The sequence below is a fragment of the Podarcis tiliguerta genome (genome assembly GCF_965153285.1).
Source record: "Podarcis tiliguerta genome assembly, chromosome: 4".
NCBI classification, from domain to species: Eukaryota; Metazoa; Chordata; class Lepidosauria; order Squamata; family Lacertidae; genus Podarcis; species Podarcis tiliguerta.
Genome location: NC_139537.1, coordinates 32,644,515 through 32,664,987, shown reverse-complemented (window position 1 = coordinate 32,664,987; position 20,473 = coordinate 32,644,515). Strand labels below are relative to the sequence as shown.

The 20,473-nt window shown below is 44.6% G+C and overlaps 1 protein-coding gene across 2 annotated transcripts in view; it reads right to left on the bottom strand.

The window, feature by feature from the left end:
• The window catches only part of DCBLD2 (discoidin, CUB and LCCL domain containing 2), a 32,071-nt gene extending 29,549 nt beyond the window's left edge, over positions 1–2,522 (bottom strand). The window contains exon 1 of one of the 2 annotated variants that reach the window (XM_083438361.1): positions 2,089–2,522. In XM_083438361.1, the coding sequence (XP_083294487.1) occupies positions 2,089–2,194 (106 nt within the window). In that variant the 5' untranslated portion in view covers positions 2,195–2,522. Of the gene's footprint in view, positions 1–1,755 lie in introns of both variants that reach the window. The other variant, XM_083438363.1, reaches the window with a different exon arrangement.
• Between the last annotated feature and the right edge of the window lie 17,951 nt (positions 2,523–20,473).

Below are 20,473 nucleotides of genomic sequence, written 5' to 3'. Positions count from 1 at the left end.
AAAACCTGAACTATTCCAGTGACCCACAACAGTGTCATGAACATTTCCCTAATATGTTGCATTCTTTTGTAGAGTTCCATTGTAAACAATACTGGCTGAAAAGCGGAGCTGGGCAAAAATGGCCTCTCAAAATTCTCCATCCTACTTGCAGGTGGAGAAATTAAGATTACCTTTCTCTGAATATTCTCAAGGGTAATTTTCTGTTTCTTGGAGATGGGGCCTCCCACTATCAACAACTATATCAAATGCCTGACCACCACTTTGCAGCTCCCATAATGCTCCCAAACTGGCATCATTCCAGGACACTGGTAGGCAGAAAGAAGAATGGTGGCAACCACAAAAAATGGTTGAGAATATTCCAAGAACGTTCTACAAGATGGCTACCTTTTTCAGGGAGTGGGAAAAGTAAGTGATCAGAAATTATTTCAGGAAAAAACCCTTAAATAAATAAGTACCCGTATGCACATTTAATTTGTTGCACATAAGCAAATTGTGCAAATCGCACAACAGGACAGTATGTATTTGTTTACGGGAAGAACTACCTTAGGAGTTGTCCTTGGGTGCCATATGCTACACCAGAGACAATGTACCACTACAGAATTCATGATCATTTTGTGGGGTTTTTTGACTTGAATGGAGCATATAAACATTTCTTAAGACTTCCCAGTCAGAAAGGGAAAGGTGTGTAGAGTACTTTTCTCCAAATGTATTCTCTCAGGGAGAATAGTACAGTAACAGAAACTCCCACCACCACAACCCACAAGCTCTACTGGGGAGATGAATTAACATCAATTCTATTAACTAATTTTGCAGCCTACAATGCTTGAAGCTTCATGAACTGACCAACTTTCATCCTTTTATTCTAAAATAAGAACTCATTCAAATGACAATCCTACAATATCCATAAAATGTAATGCCTCATCTAGCACATAATATGGCAGTTTTGAAACAAGGTATCAGCTTTCATTCTCTATTTTCTCATTTGTGTCCTGTAAATAACAAGAAATGCAGTCAGATGCAACTGAAAGAGAACACTAAAGAGCAAGTTTCAGGGATTTCCTATCCCAAACTCATCATCTTTAGTTAATCTATGCCTGCACTCTCCTTTCTTACTGAAAGCTTTACAAAAGTGACACTACACATTAAAAACCAGCTTTAAATCATTCTTAGACACTGCCTCTTCTTCATTATGTTACTTAATAATCTCAAAATGTCAAGCTGGAGGAAAATGGGAGTTATTTCAAGTATCACTCCTTAAAATTCCTCAGGCTATTCCCCTTTTACTTTCTGAAAAGAGAAGGGCTGGGTCTTGAGCCTTCTTGGAATTTATCTCTTATTTGGCTAGCCCCCTCCCCAATGGGGCCTATGGAGATTAGCAATGGAAATGCTATCTGGATACTCTGAGAAGCACTCCAGTCAACACAACTGAAAGCTGGTTCCAGCGCGGGGGAAAGACTGCAGACATCATCACATTTCAAACACCACTCTTTCATTCCGGTGAAGATATCAGCACGAAGATATCAGCACCATGCAACATATGGATGCAAAGCACTTTGCACGCACACATGTGGCGTCGGTGGGAAGCTTTTTTATCATCGCTGCCCCCAACCCCTCGTGCGTGGCGTGGGTTACACGCGTGGGGCGGCATGCACCTTTGGCAAAGTCGGAAGCCTGGAGTGCAGGCCGCTGAGAAGCAGCTGCACGAACACGAAAGACCCATTTGTAGGGCCCCGTGGACCTTTCGCTCTCATGCACCTTTAAGCACTTGTTAAAAGGGTCAAGCAGCAGCCCTGCCTTTTTCTCCTCGACGGGCTTCGGAGGGGAGCTTCCAAGAGCGCTGTCGGGGGCAGAGTCCCCTCAGGGCAGGGAGGCGGCGAAGGAATCCCGCTGACGTGGAAAAGCGGGGTGCCCCGTGGCCATCTAGACGCCCCCTCCCTCCCCAATGCCCGCGACGGCACCTGAGAGAGTGAGGGGCAGGAAGGGTGACGCTCCCCCCCCCCCGGCGGGCTTCTGGGAGGGCGCCAAACAAGAAAGGCGGGAAGGCTGCTCCTCTGGTCCCTCCCCTCCCGACGGGGCTCCCGCACGCACCTTTCTGCGCCGCCGCGTCCCGCCTGAGCAGCAACAGGAGGAGGAGGAGGGAGGCCAGCGCCGGCCGGGTCCCCCGGGGGAGCGGGCGCTCCGGGCCGCTCACCATACCCCGCGTCTCGGGCGCAGCAGCCGGCAGTCCGAATGCATCCCGAGCCGCGCTGCTCTCGCCTTGCCTCCTTCTTCGCGCCTCCTCCCGGCTCGCGCGCCGTCCCCGCGCGGATCCGTCCAGCCTCCGGCCGCCGCCGCCCCCTCCTCTTCCTCTCCTTCCCCCACCCACCAACCCGCACGGCGCGCTCCCACCGCCCCCGATGGGCGCAACCACTTCCGGGTCCGCTGCAGCCGCCCCTTCCCCGCCTCCGGCAGCCGAAAGTCCCCCAGCGGAGCCCGTCTGGCCGCTTAACCCCCCCCCTCCCCGCCCACCTCCCGGAGTTGAGGCGCACTCCTTCGCTGGGAGGAGGGGGAAGGGGAAAACGCGCGCAAACACAAACAGAGCAACAAAGAGTCCTCTCGGGGTACTTGGAGGCGAAGGGGCGCGTTGTGGCCAAAGGCCTTCGTGGACTCTGCCCGGGTGGCGTTAGAGCGAAGCTTGTGGGAATGGCTGAAATGCAAGGCGTGGGGGAAGGGGGGGCAGGTCGTTCCCCTCGGGGGCGGGGGAGAACATCCTCCAAGTTAGTGGTAATTGACTCCAAGGTGATGGAAGGGCACCCTTCACACGTGCTCAAAAACAGTTTCTGCTCAGGCGAAATGGGCTTTGGAGCTGTCGGCATCCTTCCGGGGTCAAGATGCCAGCTGGCTAGCCCCCAGCTGGATCATGCCCTTCCAGCCGTGAGGATTCCCCCCCCCCCCCCAATCTCTGGTGCGACCTAAATCAGCGACTCAGACTTCAAAAGCTTGAGCACACTATATTAGCAGAGCATACCGCGCAAACAGAACAGGCGTGAGGCATACTAACAGCTAAAGATTTATTAAGCATAAATCAGGACAAAGAAAACATGTTGTTTCCCTTCTCAGAGAGACAGTGAAAAAGCAAAAGATATACACAAGGGGAAGTTCCCAGCAGACTGTGCTGGAATGTAAACACATGCGACAAGCAACAGTTCCATGTCTGTAACTAAAGGTGGAATGGGAATTTCCAACAGGGGCTTCCTTGTGAGTTGCGGTTCACGGCCTAGTATTGTATAGATTGACATTTCTTAAAAGTGTTATTGCGATCATGTGCTCTTTAGCTCAATTTTGCATGTTTTCTGTATTTTACAATCCTCCAACCCTTTCTTTCAAGGTGTAGTCAATTTAATGGTGAGTACCTGCACCTATTTTTCTAGCAAAAAAGGCACACACACATATATATTCTGCTTAACTTGAAAACAGACAAACCTGGATATATAATAATTGTGGAACACGCTGCAGTCTCCTATCAACAAATTATTTAGAATTTATTATTGCTGCAATAAAATAATTAGCCAAAGAACTGCTTCAGATTTTCACTCTCCTGCAATGGAAGCACCAACTTGGAGAATAATATTTGGATTCCCCTCAACAGCTGAATAAGGACTATACATTCCTCACGTAATAAAACTGTTGTCCTGAAAGGCTCTAACTGTAGAGTCTAGTTCTGTTGCCGGGAAGACTTGTGCTACAATAAACTTCTTAGAGGCCATAGCTGTTCTTGTTTAAGAGACACTGCCGTTAGGGTTCTTATGGGCAGCTGGTATATGTTGCAACATATAGTTAACATGAGCAATCTATTTGGTTTAAAGCAAATACATACTATATAAAGTAGCTATGAAACACAAAACCAAAAATATTTAAAAAGCAGTTAGAAGCTTCTGAACAAAATTTAGCTTTTGCATTTGTCTTGAGTGCGTGGAAGTTCCACATGCAGCAATCTCTCTTTTAAGTGCTCAGATCAACATGAGATAACCATAATAGTTTCTTTGATCTGTTTTTATATGGCAAATTTATTTGATCTCCATGTGACTGACACACAATTTTAAACAATTTATCTATTCCTTCCTTCCTGTCTGCACATATATATCTAAAGATATCTTTCTTCCCCAAGCAAATATTTAGTTGGATTGGATTAACAACACAATATCGTCTCACCTATTTAGTGTGTGTTTGTTTTAAGCACGCCCCACTTTTTCCATTTGTGGGCTAAATCTGGTATTCTCAAGCTCTTTTCCCAGCAGACACTATATATGATACAGTCTTGAAAAATAAACAAGACATGGTATAGCCGAAGGTATAGCTAATGTGGTACCATCTGAATGTTCCAGACTGCAGCTTCCATCACCTCTGATCATTGTCCATGTTGGCTGGGGCTGATACAACATCTGGAAGATACCTCTGACATAGTGGTTCAGAGTACAAGCTATAGGGCTGGATGTCCCCAATTCAAATTTCAGCTCAACTATAAACTCACTGCTAAGCGTCAACTCCACATCTGTAGTTTGGAGATTACACAACTGGCTACACTTACATGGTGCCAAATGCACATTAAATTTAAAAGCTATAATTTCAATTTATTGGACCCACTTTGGTCACAGAGGTTCCTCTTCTATAACCTAAAACAATGTGCGCCTGTAAAGAATCTCATCTGCATTTAGTGTGTCGAAAACACAGACAAAAAGGTGCTACATGTCATAAATTGCAAAAAGTAAGGAATATTTTATGAACAGTAGATACATGCCAAATAAAAGAATCATGCTCCGTATTGTAGGGAGATCCAATTCTATTCCTCTCTAAATTCCAATTTTTAACCTGATTTGGGAGACGATTACTTTCCTAGTCTCAGATATGGTAAGTAGTTAACTCTGAACATGAAACAAATCAGTTAATTGATCCTCTTTATGAAAAGTTTGCAGGTTCATCTGCATCCTAGCTTAGCTCCATACCATCTAACAATATACACCCAGAGCACCTAATAAAAGCATCCCTCTTGCTGGTAGGAACCAGGAGAGAAACATGCTAAAGTCCTTGCTAGTTTTGACATTTTGGAAATTCTCTGTGGCAACTTGTTCCATTATCCTAGCTGCAGCTATTTTCTCCTGGTCTGTTTCACAGTCCTGTGACAAAAGACACTAAGGCTTAACACTTGTGCTTGGCAAATCAAAAGAAGAGTGAGTGATCACAGATTTGCAAGCGTCTGTAGCAGTCTTTAAAAGGCAGCCTTTTAAAGGCAGGGAGCAGAGGCAGATTTAGGGGAACATGGCCAATCACACTAGGCACAGAGCCTTAGAGGCGCCGCAACTATGATGTAAAATGGAAGGCAAGCGGTGGGGTGCTGAAATTTGGCGTCACACAGGGCAACGCTGAAATTTGAGCCCACAAAGGTGTCATCCCACTCTAGAGATGACTGGATTTTTTTAAAAAACAACAACAGCAACCTGGAAGAGAATGGAGCTGTGCCATTAGTAGGCTGGCAATAGCAAGTTGGCACAATGCTTCCTGACCCTAGTCACACTTGGAAATGTGTCTATATGATATTGTAGGAGCTTGTTCAAAGAACAAATCACATAGCCCAGGGGTCCTCAAGCTTTTTAAACGGGGCCAGTTCACTGTCCCTCAGACACTGTTGGTGGCCGGACTAAAGAGGTGCCAGAAACATGCTCTTTTTCATGTACTGTATTCTTTAAAAAAAACCAAAAAACCACTGTTTCAAAATAATAGCCAGAACAGACACACAACAGGTGCTATCAGTAATAATATAAATTACCTATACCTCACTTCTATACTTCATTTCTTCTGGGTTATTTTTGATGTTGTTGTTCCTCATGCATATGAATTTCTCTGCGTTGAAGTTTATTTTCAAACTTGGGGAAGTTTGGCTGGAGAGCTTTGTTTTAAAGATTAACCCACCACTATTTACACAGAGATTCCCTTGTACAAAAATCTGTTGTGATTCAGACCTCTCTTCTTGCTAATTCTATTTGCATATGTTGCCTGTGTTTTTGGTGCTTCCCTAACTTTTAAAGTTGCCAAGGCTGCTGCATGGGACCTGCACACGTGCTAAGGAGGCAACCAGCCAGTGAGGCGCTGCTCCCACGAGCACAGAGCTGGCCTGAGGGGAAGGGAGGATAGTAAGGGCTGGTGTGGAGACAATTGGCCGGGGAGGCGCTGCTCCAGCGGCGAGAACAGAGCCGGTCTGAGGGGAAGGGAGGAGGGGAAGGGCTGGCGTGGAAGGGGTTCCTTTGCCACCGTCCCACCCTCCAGCGGCTTCAAGGGGCAGCATGCCATTATCAAGCAGCCGGCGCCAGCGGTAGCAACCGTGTTACCAGGGCTTTGTTACACACACACACTTTCACCTCAGAGCTCTTCCCACCTGGCTGCTTCCGAGCCTCGGGCCTTGCAGGTGGGACGGGTTCAGGACCCTGGCGGCCTGGATCTGGCCCGTGGACCTTAGTTTGAGGACCCCTGACCAAGTAGCTATGTGCTAAGAAATATCCCCCCCCCCCATCTTTCAGTAGTAAAGGTAAAGGTACCCCTGCCCGTACGGGCCAGTCTTGCCATACTCTAGGGTTGTGCGCTCATCTCACTCTATTGGCCGGGAGCCAGCGCTGTCCGCAGACACTTCCGGGTAACGTGGCCAGCATGACAAGCTGCATCTGGCGAGCCAGCGCAGCACATGGAACGCCATTTACCTTCCCGCTGGTAAGCGGTCCCTATTTATCTACTTGCACCCGAAGGTGCTTTCGAACTGCTAGGTTGGCAGGCGCTGGGACCGAACGACGGGAGCGCACCCCGCCACGGGGATTCAAACCGCCGACCTTTCAATCGGCATGTCCTAGGCGCTGAGGCTTTAACCCACAGCACCACCCGCGTCCCTCTTTCAGTAGTAATGCTACCTAACTTTAGCTGAGCCTTTGTGATATGGGTGCATATCTTCTGTGTCAGCTATGGGCATGGTTAGTAATCCTGCATGGAAGCATTGCTTCTCTATATGGGTCTCCTTTAGTGCATCAAAGCAAATGCGATATGCATTGTGACAATTTATATTTCAGATGAGTAATTAAAGACCTTTCTAGCAACAGTGAGAATGCTTGGGCAATGGACGAAATGTCTTATAAAAGTTGCAAAAACTCTTTTATCTCTCTATGTTTGAAGAAGGGGTCAGTTTCATCAGAGGTAGAGTTTTCCATCTTACTGTGTTGTCTCTGTTTCTCCTACCTCTTAATTTTTCTACACCTCAATTTGGCTACTTCAAAACAGGTTAGGTCTTGCATCATCTACTAAGAAGGGATTCTTTCTGCATTAAGCATTTTATTGAGCTCCATATTTTGCATTATTATCTCTTCCTTGTACATAAAGCTTTCAGTTTTTCACAGGAATTTCATATCCTGTACTGCCAGAGAATGTGTCATTATTAGATTGCAGACAAGGAATCTCTGTCTATCTGACTTTCTCTCTCTCTCCCATTTCTATTATTAAGCAGTATATTATTGCCTTTGCTGACAGCTCAGAATTTAGTTCAAGACTCTCTGCTATTTGAAAATGGAAATGAATCATATACATGGGCAAAATGGCGCTCACCGTATTAGCAATAAACGTGGCCACATTTAAACCATGCATCTTCCGCAAAGCTTCCCCTTCATAGACCACAAAACATTAGTTTACCTAGTTTTGACCACAGTCTGCTGCAGTACTGTGAAAACTGCTTCCATTATATTAATGGGAGGGCAAAGCATAACTATTAATGGTTTAACAACATGATCAGAAGCAGGAGAATTCATTCACAACAAAATCATAACCATTGCATCTGTAAACTGCCTTGATTCATCTCTAAGCGTTTCCTTAGGTATGAATGCTTACTCCAAATACTATGCAGGATTTATTGACCACCTCCAGTGTATTAGGTGCTATATAGAGTGGGCAGATTTCAGGCTTGCTTGATTTGCTATGGTTAGAACTCCAAGATTCATTCATCAGAACCAAGTGCACAATGGGAGAGTGGAATCGGTCACCTGCTGAACCCCATGAACTCAAACACCGTGTATAGAAACACACAGCTACATGTGAGAACCATAGATTGGAGTTTCTAAAACAAAACTTTCAAAGTGGAGAGTACAGCTGCACAAAGACCTGTTCAAAGGTGGCCAGTGAATACCCATATTTTACAGGCTAGGAACCCTGAGGCTAAGGAATAAGTGATTACAGTGGTACCTCGGGTTAAGTACTTAATTCGTTCCGGAGGTCCGTACTTAACCTGAAACTGTTCTTAACCTGAAGTACCACTTTAGCTAATGTGGCCTCCTGCTGCTGCTGCGCCGCTGGAGCCCGATTTCTGTTCTTATCCTGAAGCAAAGTTCTTAACCTGAAGCACTATTTCTAGGTTAGCGGAGTGTGTAACCTGAAGCGTATGTAACCTGAAGCATATGTAAACCAAGGTACCACTGTATTTGTTTCTTTGAATTGAATTTGTTGCCTGCCCTTCATTGCAAATTCCCTGAGCAGTGTGCATACAATGTATTTTTTAAAAAAATCAAATACCAGTATTAAAACACCCTAATTAAAACCACACAGAAATTTGTATAGTGCAAAAGGCATGGGTGGGATGAGGTGAGGTGTGGAGGGGAACAACCTATTCTAAAATTTGCTCCCTAAAGCTTGGGCGAACAGATTACTGTATATAGCACAAGAAGAACAGCACTGTTTCTCCACTTCTGATTCCCAGGGACTGGTGTTCAGAGGCTTCCGAGGGCCTGCCCAGGACATTTTGGCAACTGAGGCAGATCCCAAAATGGCATCCTCACTCCCCGCCAGGGAAGAAGAGATGAGGGAGGGTTTGCATCAGAAATAACGTAGTGGGAGAAAGATTGACATCAGGATCTGTCACTCCTGTGAATTCTGCCACCTGAGGCAGTTGCCACACATTGTCTCATGGGTGGGCCAACCCTGCTGCTTCCAATACTGGAAGTAGTACCCAGCTATCATGGCTAGTGGCCATCAATAGCCTTATCCTCCATGAATTCGTCTAAACTCCTGTGAATTTGAAGCACGACGGGTAGACATTCTCCCTTCTTGCCCATGACCCTTTCACAGGGGCTGGGGCTATGCATGGAGGTCACTTAATTTGAGAACCCACTTTGCTTCAGTTCTGAGCAGCTGCTGTACAGGAATGTCATAGAGGGCTTTACCATGCAGCATTCCACATTACACCAACGTTTGGAAAAACCAAAACAAAACCCAAGATGCTTTAAAATGACTTATTATGAGCTGTTTGTAAATGATAAGTAAATCTAGGGCCAAGGAACAGTAGCATTCACCAAGCTGTTGTTTTTTGTTTTTTTAGTTCAGTATTTCATACATATGCTTGATCCTGAGCAACCGTTAACAAGGTCAGCTGCCTTGAGAATTTAGTTTGGGATCATTTTGTTTCCAAACAGTATCAGAGTTAGGAACAGCAAGCAGGCACAAACAGTCCCACCAGAAGCTGTGAGGAAACATCTGGTGATATGATCTGTTTCAAGGCTCTGAGAGGAGCATAATGTGCTGTGCTAAAATGTATTTCTTTTATTTGTGTACCACCAAGTTGCACAGAAAGCAGGTCACCAGGTCTCCCCGTTTTTATAAACTCAATTCTGAGAGGCTTTAGGTGTTTTCATTAAAACCCATATCCCAGGGGACCTCAAGTGTGTCTGTGTGTGTGTGTGTGTGTGTGTGTGTGTGTAAAACGAGTGTGTTTGCAGGCATTTTCTTTATATGTGTATTTTCCCCCCTTTATTTTTTGCATTTACACCCCACCTTTTTTCCTCAAGTTCCTCAAGGTGACATACATGGTACCCTCACCACCCACACTCAGTTCCCACAACAATCCTGTGAGGTAGGTTAGGCTGAGCAATTGTAACTGCCCCAAGATGACCCAGTGAGCTTTCTGGCCGAGTGGGGATTTGAACCCTGGTCTCTCAGGCTCTAGTCCAACACTCTAACCACTACACCACACTGGAAGCTGCCTTGGTCCATCCAGCTCAGTACTGTCTACACTGACTGACAGTGGCTCCCCAGAATTTCAGACATGGTTCTCTCGTAGCCCTACCAGGGCAAGCTGGGGATTGAACCTGAGGCCTTCTTGATGAAAAACATGCTCTGCCACTGAGTTGAGGCCCTTCGCAAATTTGGAAAACATTCTTTACTACATTCAAGAGCATTTCAACCGCTGGGTTTTTTTGGTACTGGTTATTTCCACATACAATATGGTCTGAAGCTCAACATAAAAAAACCGAAGATCATGGCCACTTGGCCCATCACCTCCTGGCAAATAGAAGGGGAAGAAATGGAGGCACTGAGAGATTTTATTTTCGTGGGCTCCATGATCACTGTAGATGGTGACAGCAGTCACAAAATTAAAAGATGCCTGCTTCTTGGGAGAAAAGCAATGACAGCATCTTAAAAAGCAGAGACATCACCTTGCCAACAAGGCCCATAAAGTTAAAGCTGTGGTTTTCCCAGTAGTGATGTATGGAAATGAGAGCTGGACCATAAAGAAGGCTGATCGCCAAAGAATTGATGCTTTTGAATTATGGTGCTGGAGGAGACTCTTGAGAGTCTCATGGACTGCAAGAAGATCAAACCTATCCATTCTGAAGGAAATCAGCCCTGAGTGCTCACTGGAAGGACAGATCCTGAAGCTGAGGCTCCAATACTTTGGCCACCTCATGAGAAGAGAAGACTCCCTGGAAAAGACCCTGATGTTGGGAAAGATGGAGGGCACAAGGAGAAGGGGACGACAGAGGACGAGATGGTTGGACAGTGTTATCGAAGCTACCAGCTTGAGTTTGACCAAACTGTGGGAGGCAGTGGAAGACAGGAGTGCCTGGCATGCTTTGGGGTCATGAAGAGTCGGACACGATTAAACAACTAAACAACAAAATTTCCACATACATCACAGGTTGGAATCCCAGTCAATGTGAGCTCCCTGTGCATACCTTTTACACCAGATCCAGGGAACCTGTGGCCCTCCAAATGTTGTTTGACTCCAACTTCCATCAGCCACAGCTAGGATGACCAGTGGACAGGCATGATGGGAACTGTATTCCAACAACATTTGGAGGACCACAAGTTCCCCATTCCCATTTACATCATTTTTTTGTCCTAATCAGCATGCAGGGTCATCTGGACCAGAAGAAGCTCACCATTTAGCCAGTGTCATGGATAATAGCCATTGACAGCCTTACCCAGAGGATAGACTTATCCTCTTTTAAAGCCATCAGCATGAAGCCCAGTTTCAAGGTCTTATCTTGCATCAGGGCATAACAGTCCCGGCAGACTGGAGGAGGGCAAATGTTGTCCCTATTTTCAAAAAGGGGGAAAGAGAGGACCCAAATAATTACCGCCCAATCAGTCTGACATCAATACCAGGGAAGATTCTGGAGCAGATCATTAAGCAAACAGTCTGTGAGCACCTAGAAAGGAATGCTGTGATCACCAAAAGTCAGCATGGATTTCTGAAAAATAAGTCATGTCAGACTAACCTGATCTCGTTTTTTGACAGAATTACAACCCTGGTAGATGAAGGGAACGCAGTGGATGTAGCCTACCTTGATTTCAGCAAGGCATTTGACAAGGTGCCCCATGATATTCTTGTAAAGAAGCTGGTAAAATGCGGTCTTGACTATGCTACCACTCAGTGGATTTGTAACTGGCTGACTGACCGGACCCAAAGGGTGCTCATCAATGGTTCCTCTTCATCCTGGAGAAGAGTGACTAGTGGGGTGCCACAGGGTTCTGTCTTGGGCCCGGTCTTATTCAACATCTTTATCAACAACTTGGATGATGGATTCAAGGGCATCCTGATCAAATTTGCAGGTGACACCAAACTGGGAGGGGTGGCTAACACCCCAGAGGACAGGATCACACTTCAAAACGACCTTGACAGATTAGAGAACTGGGCCAAAACAAACAAGATGAATTTTAACAGGGAGAAATGTAAAGTATTGCACTTGGGCAAAAAAAATGAGAGGCACAAATACAAGATGGGTGACACCTGGCTTGAGAGCAGTACATGTGAAAAGGATCTAGGAGTCTTGGTTGACCACAAACTTGACATGAGCCAACAGTGTGATGCGGCAGCTAAAAAACCAATGCAATTCTGGGCTGCATCAATAGGAGTATAGCATCTAGATCAAGGGAAGTAATAGTGCCACTGTATTCTGCTCTGGTCAGACCTCACCTGGAGTACTGTGTCCAGTTCTGGGCACCACAATTGAAGGACACTGACAAACTGGAACGTGTCCAGAGGAGGGCAACCAAAATGGTCAAAGGCCTGGAAACGATGCCTTATGAGGAACGGCTAAGGGAGCTGGGCATGTTTAGCCTGGAGAAGAGGAGGTTAAGGGGTGATATGATAGCCATGTTCAAATATATAAAAGGATGTCACATAGAGGAGGGAGAAAGGTTGTTTTCTGCTGCTCCAGAGAAGCGGACACGGAGCAATGGATCCAAACTACAAGAAAGAAGATTCCACCTAAACATTAGGAAGAACTTCCTGACAGTAAGAGCTGTTCGACAGTGGAATTTGCTGCCAAGGAGTGTGGTGGAGTCTCCTTCTTTGGAGGTCTTTAAGCAGAGGCTTGACAACCATATGTCAGGAGTGCTCTGATGGTGTTTCCTGCCACATATGTCTTGGGGAAGTAGGCAAGAAAATTTACAGACTTCCATTTAGGAAAGTAAAACCCCTTTAAATCTGTGGTAGACATTGACGTACATTATACAAACAGCCTTCATAAATGGTACAGGAGAACAGTTGTTTCAGATAGTCAGCTTCGCTACAGAAAAACAGACATCTTGAGAACTTGTCAACTCATGTCAGATGGCTTTTAGATAACACCAAAATACCAACACCCTTGGGTTTGCAGATGTTGAGGATGGAGATTAATTTTGAAGAGTCAGAGTCAGGAGGAAATCATAGATGTGATAAGATCTCTGGGAAGAAATAACTGAGTGTAGCTGGGGTTTAGGATGAGTTCACCATGGCCATTGAGCCGGAATTCGGTGGCTGACTCAAATACTTCCCATATTTCAGAACCTCACATTTCACTACTGAAAGGCTTCCAACATTCCATCCGCAAACAAATCTATAGGCCAGAGTCCTTGTGTTATGGTAAAGATCAGAGCTATGTTTCTGACTCGGACAGACCCAAGCAACTACTTGTTAATATCTTGCCTCTTCCTGTTGTACGGGAAAATATCCTCATTAAGCAAGAAGCACCATAAGTGGTGAGGAATAGATGCATGGTGACCATCAGGAAATGGTAACAACTTGCTTTCGATTGCAGTTTGATGGCTAGCAGAGCCCATTTTTTGCATTCTGCATATCTACCCCATGTCCTTCATGTGGAAAGCACCACTGCTACGCTTTGCCCACGGATAGAGGGGCAGGGAATGAATATTGTTTAACCAGTTTCCAAAGGATGCAATATGGGGTATTGGAATACATCGTCCTACTTTGGGGCATGGTTTTTCACTGCTTGGTTAATTGAGTGGGGTGCTTTGTCTTTGCAGTCCCAGATGTCGCACCTGACTTGCGGTTCATGTTGGGCTCGTGTGTCTGGGATCCTGAACTGGGATCCCATAAGAGTATGTGGTGTGCTCTTAAGCCCTGCCTGCTGTCTCTTTGTGCAAAATACTTCCTTTTTGTACGAAGTGGCCTTTCACCAAAGTTGTGCATTATGTGCTCTAGGTGTAAGAATAAAGTGGTATGGCCCTGTTACAAGCACCCTGCTGTCTGAGACATGGATGGATGGGGTTTTATCTACGTGGCGTGCTGTTATTGGCTAGAGCTGGCGGCAGTCTTTGTCTCCACTGCAGCACTGGAGGTGGTGCAGGATAAGCGGCGATGGTGATTTTGGGCTCTCCGTTGAGTGTTTTAATGTATACCACTTCTTTTTTTGATGAAACATTTCACTGTAGGGGCAGTTGGGCCAATCTTTGAATGAGCATAGGATTCTGAGTTCCGCTAATCTCGCATCATACACCCAGGCCACCTATTTTTGTCACTTGCAACAGGGTTGTGGTTATGCTGGCAGAATGTTATACTGGCACAAGTGTATGCTGGCATGGAGCACTGAAGCTGTCTTTGGGCTCCACTGGGACAAGGGTATTTGATCAGCATTCTGCTATCATCCAGATAGCATTAATTGAGACTGAAATGGAATTTCAACCAACCAATCATGTGCCAGAGCATGTATGAAGCCAAAGACATCAACTTCTGTTTGGTCGAACCATATAATTAGATTTCATTGAATCAGACAGAACACAAGTTCCACAGATACATTTGAACTGATGGCAAAATCTTTATAATAAAAACAATTCTTCCAAGCTTCCATCCTGCGATTGAAAGAAAGCCATCTCAAAAGACGAGCCTCACTAAAGCATGTAAATAACATCAACCAGATCAGCCGAGAAATATTGTTGTGCTTGATTTCTGAGAACACAATCTGTTAGCAATCTCGGATTTCACCAGCAACGTGGTGATTAAATTAATGTTTCTCTTAGCAACGCTTCATACTGTACTGAGAGATAACTGACCTCAGCATGAAGCCATGCACAAAATATTAATAACATTTTTCTCTTTAAAAGTTTTTATATAAATAAGGTTTCTCAAGCAACCAACAGCATGGGATTCAACGGAGATGAAAAGAAAAAGCTTGATGTAACATCAATGTGCTGAATGTAATTCTGCATATTGTGTATAAATGTGAAGAAGGAGTACATAGGAATATAACAACACCAGAAGAGCCAGCTGGATCAGGAGAATGGTTCACATAGTTCAGCATCCTGTTCTCACAGTGGCTAGTGATAAACTCTCAAGGAGGACCAGAAAAACACTCTGCTCTCCTGTGGTTTCCAGCAAAAGCATAGAACATACCACCAAAGAGAAGGCACCAGTATCACACAATATGTGATATCTTATAAATATGAGAAGATCTCTAGGAAGAAACAACTGAGCGTGGTTGGGGTTTTGGTTGAGTTCACTGTGACCATTGAGCCGGAATTCGGTGGCTGACTCAAATATTTCCCGTATTTCAGAACCTGACATTTCAGTACAGTGGTACCTCGGGTTAAGTAATTAATTCATTCTGGAGGTCCGTACTTAACCTGAAACTGTTCTTAACCTGAAGCACCACTTTAGCTAATGGGGCCTCCTGCTGCTGCCGCAGCGCCGGAGCACAATTTCTGTTCTCATCCTGAAGCAAAGTTCTTAACCTGAAGCACTATTTCTGGGTTAGCGGAGTCTGTAACCTGAAGCGTATGTAACCTGAGGTACCACTGTATTGAAATGCTTCCAATGTTCCATCCACAAACAAATCTATAGGCCTGAGTCCTTGTGTTATGGTAAAGATCAGAGCTAAATATATGACTGACAGACCCAAGCAACTATTTGTTCATATCTTGCCACTTCCTGTTGTACAGGAAAATATCTTCATTAAGCACCATAACTGGTGAGGAATACAGTGGTACCTCTGGTTGCAAATGGGATCCTTTTCAGAGGCCCGTTCGCAACATGAAAAGCCCACAACCTGAAGCGCTGTATCTGCACAGGTGCACAGCGTGATTTGGTGGTTCTGTGCATGTGCGAGCAGCGAAACCCAGAAGTAACCCTTTCCGGTACTTCTGGGTCGCCGCAGGATGCAACCTTAAAAAACGTATCATGAAGCAAACGTAACATGAGGTATGAATGTAGTTGCATTGTAATCATCAGGACATGGTAACAACTTGCTTTCATTTGCAGTTTCATGGCCAGCAGAGTCTACCTTTTACATGCTGCAAAGCTGCCCTGTGTCCCCCATGTAGGAATCACCGCTGCTACCCTTTGCAAGGGGCCTGGTAGGAGTTTTTCCATTTGGCTAATTGGCTGAATTTTGAAGCCACTTGGTTTTTTCGCCTACCTCGTAGCAAAACGTCACAACTCCCGGGTTTTGGCGGTTAGGCATTGGCCGGGGTATTGTTATGCAAATGAGGTCGGGGGGGGGAGGATCGCCATCACCTCCCCCAATGCTTGATGGGTAGTTCGTTAAAGGACTCCGGGGGGCGTCGCCTTGTCCGAAACCTACAGAGGCTAGGGCCTAAAGCGCCCCCCCCCGAGCGGTAACCCCTCGGGGAGCGCCCAGGGATGTGCATCTCGGGGGCTCCCCCTGTTGGTGCTTAACCCTTCCCGGTTAGACCGGTTAGTCTGTTAGGGCCAATGCCTAAAGCCAATACCGCTCCCACCTGTAATCAATAAAGTTGTGGCCATTTTCGCCCATTAACCTAAGTTCTGGTGTCTGGTGTCTTTATTTATTCCATCTGTGGGAGGGGGCGGGTATAGCCACACAATATCCTAGCTTATTAAAAGCAATGTGGTCAGTAGGACATCTGCAGGGAGATGACATAGCTCAGTGGCAGGTTCAATCCCTGGCATTTCTAGGTAAGGCTTGGAAACCTTGAAAGCTGCTGCAAGTAGTATAGTAAAAAAAGACTATCCAGTTGCCACCAACAAATCTATGACCACAGACACGTGTGTGTGTTACAGATGTCTGGTCAGCTCACTGGTATTTTTGGGACCTGGTGCTTTCTGAGTGGCATGGCACTCCCCACCCTTTCGCCCTTGCACTTCCAAGAAGTCCAAGCTAAACAACGAAGCTCCCATTGTTATCGCCACTGCTTTTCTTCCAAGAGGCAGCAGGTGGATAGGAACAGCCAGGAACAGTGCTGGGTCAGTGAGATGCTGCAGCGCTTCACAAGGCAGAACATTCCTGCAGGTGCCACAGAACAAAATGTGGACATAAATACATGCCCTGCAAAATGCCCAGATTAAATTTACGCCCTGCGCCAGGTATTCCATAATGTTAATGTCTGTTCCCACACCCAATAAGGTCTCTACAGTGTACGCTCTCTGGGAATCTTCTCGGTGCATTAGAAGTGACAGTAATGCATTGAGCAAGTAACAAAAGCCTTGTATCTGGAACACCACAATAAGGAGTTGACTCTGATTTAGACATTTGGCAGGAATTAAAAGAACAGGACCCAGGTTCTATTTTCATTTTGGAATCCAAGAATACCAATAAGGCAAATCCAGTGTTAACATTTATATACTTTTTATTAACACCCACATCTAAATTCTAACCCATCATTTGATTAGTAAGGCCTAGATTTGCAGTAGGCCTAACAGAGCCATGGGAAAAAGTCCTTTGCCAGTTAATCCAACCAGGATCTATCCATGTTATTACAGTGGTGCCTCGCAAGACAATATTAATTTGTTCTGCGAGTTTTTTCGTCTTGTGAATTTTTTCGTCTTGCGAAGCACCACTGTGTATTGACGGTTTCCCATAGGAATGCATTGGTGGTTTTAAAAAAAAGGCGCAAGATGTTTTCATCTTGCGAAGCAAGCCCATAGGGAAATCAGTCTCGCGAAGCAACTCAGAAAACAAAAAACTCTTTTATCTTGTGAGTTTTTCATCTTGCGAGGCATTCGTCTTGCAAGGTACCACTGTATTTTCTTCTATTGGGAGCTTTGAGGCGTCAATCAACACCGTGAACCATAATCTGCTTTTTAATAATAACAACAATATCTTTACTTTGGAAGCAGCTCCTTCTGTCTTCACACACATAACCTGAAAGGCTTACAGGAAACACAGCTCTCCCAGACCTACTCCCAATCCAGGACAGGTTGATTTCATGCGATGAAAAGGTGCAAAGTTCAAGCCCACTCATCTGCGGATGAGATCACCCTTGTCGGATTCCTTACAGCTGATTGTAATATAAACCAATGTCTCCCATGTGAGGAGCTCTTGACAGTTAGAAGCAATGATGTCATTTTGGTTGGCCACTCAGAGACAGGCAGCAAGGGATTAACACAGAAACTTTTCTCCTGATTTTCCTGTAACCTTCAATTTCCTCTGGTGGAATTTTTTTTTAAAAAAATCGTTGCTGTAAGTAGTTCAGGGAATAAGCACTGTTTTAACATGAGGTTTATGAAAAAGGATATGAAGCAAATTGTAAATTGACATTTGATGTCTGTTTGACAGTAGTCGTATTGATTATATGCATTCATTTTTTGCTGCTAATGAAGGGGGGGGGCACTCCTGGTATTTATTCCCCAGGTTCCTGCCATTTTCGTAGACAGCGGTGTTACGTATTCCAAGTTCTCACATCCAGGAGGTGGGGAAATCTGCCCTGGACAGAGCTGCACTCCCCTGAAAGGTCTGCAGCTTGGGGGTATAGGTAAGGTAAAGATAAAGGACCCCTGGATGGTTAAGTCCAGTCAAAGGCGACTATGGGGTTGTGGCACTCATCTCGCTTTCAGGCCGAGGGAGCCGGCGTTTGTCCACAGACAGCTTTCCAGGTCATGTGGCCAGCATGACTAAACCACTACTGGCACATGGAGGACCGTGACGAGTGCCAGAACGCACGGAAACACTGTTTACCTTCCCACCGCAACAGTACCTATTTATCTACTTGCACTGGAATGCTTTCGAACTACTAGGTTGGCAGGAGCTGGGACAGAGCAACGGGAATGCACCCTGCCATGGGGATTCGAACCGCCAACCTTCCGATCAGCAAGCCCACGAGGCTCAGTGGTTTAGACCACAGCACCACCCGCATCCCTTTCCCTTAACCTTGGGGGTATATATCTTTAGGACCCACCCTATTTTTTGTGAATGCGTTTTTTCTAATTATAGGTTTTAAAAACTGTTTTCAAAAACAGTATTTTAAATATTTTAAAAATATTTTTAGTATTTTAAATTTTTAGTATTTTAAGTATTTTTAATATTTTTAAAACTGTATTTTAAATTAGGACCTTAGAGTGTATAATAATTAAAATAGTTATTATAATTAATGCCACTTCTAGATTTTTCTTTTTTAGGAAACCACTGAAATTGTGGCCACCTTTCGGAAATTCCTCCCGGACATCAATTCTGCCTTTGAAATCTCAACGATGTCCAGGGAAATTCAGGCGTATGGCAGCCCTAGCTATATACATAAATCAAAACCAAAATAAATGCAAGTTGCCAATGATGTCCTGTCATTGCCCTGTGGACGCTCCTTTATTTGAGGTTTTAAAACAGAGTTTGAATCTGTCGGGGATATATTTTTTAGCAGTGATTCCAGCATTGCAGGGGGTTGGACTAGATGACCCTTGGGATCCCTTCCCACTCTGCAATTCTCTGATTTATTGCTTTGCTATGGATAGTGCACAGAATCACATTGATGCTCCAGAAACATTTGTCCTAGTGTGGCAGCTAGCTACCATAATGGGAGCGGAAGAACAGCCTGCCTCTATTTTTTCCTGCTCCTTTATTCTACTAATTACATGAGATATAATATGAATGTACTCTATATGATTTCAGGCCTAGGTTGCCAACTCCCCCAATCATACTGATGATGTGTGTTCATGTACAATATATGATTCAGAATTCTAACTTGTATGCTCCATCTCTACATGTGAAGCTCTGTGTGGCTGCCCTGCTTGCTCACCTTAGGATATTTCTACATATCTAGATCAGCCTTCCACATCCTAAAGTGTGCCAGATGTATTGGCCTACGGCTTCTGTCATCTGTGACTATTGACAATGTTGGCTGACCAGCGATGCCATTTCAGGTTTTCATAAATTTGTGGTTTGCCTGTCGGGTCTTTAGGGAATCTATTTTCTCACTCCTTGCTTATCAGGATCCGGTAATTCACTTCAATTTTTGCATAGGTACAAAACCTGTTTCATCATCTGTGGAAATGAATTCCCGTATACTCCACATTAAACTGACTCTTACAAGTAGTGCTATACTGACATCTGCCTTCTCAGCTTCCTGAAAGCTTTCCTCTTTTATGAAAGAGGCTTTGATTTTTATGCCTCATCCTCAGAGAACTTGAGAATTTAAACCAGAAAATATTTGGAGAATGGAGAATAATTAAGGATTATATAAGATCATATTGTACTAATCACACCATATTAGCAGAACTTGAGTGATACTTGTAAACACAACAAATACCGTTTAAATTAAAACTGCGCGGAAAAAACAAGAACAGTATAAACAGTACAACGAGAATGATTGGAAGACTCGTTTTGTTAGAAGTCTTTTTTATTTAAGTGTTTAATTAAGTATTAATTAGGAAGAATTTTTTATGTACGTAAATTTGCTTTTTCTTCTTTTTTCTGTATTTTCTTTTATTTTTTCTTAACTGTTTTTTAATTTTCTTTTTGTAGTATGAGATTGTAAATTATTTGTAAATTCTTTGTATAAATGTGTAATTTAAATTAATAAAGATTACTGAAAAAAGAGAGAATTTATTCGGAGTTTCTGTTGGTGTAATGTTTTGCATTTACTTTATCACACGGATGTCCCTAACAAGCCGTAAGCCCCTGATTCCCAGCTTTTGTGTAGAGAGGAAAAGGGGGAGGGGAGGGACTTGTAG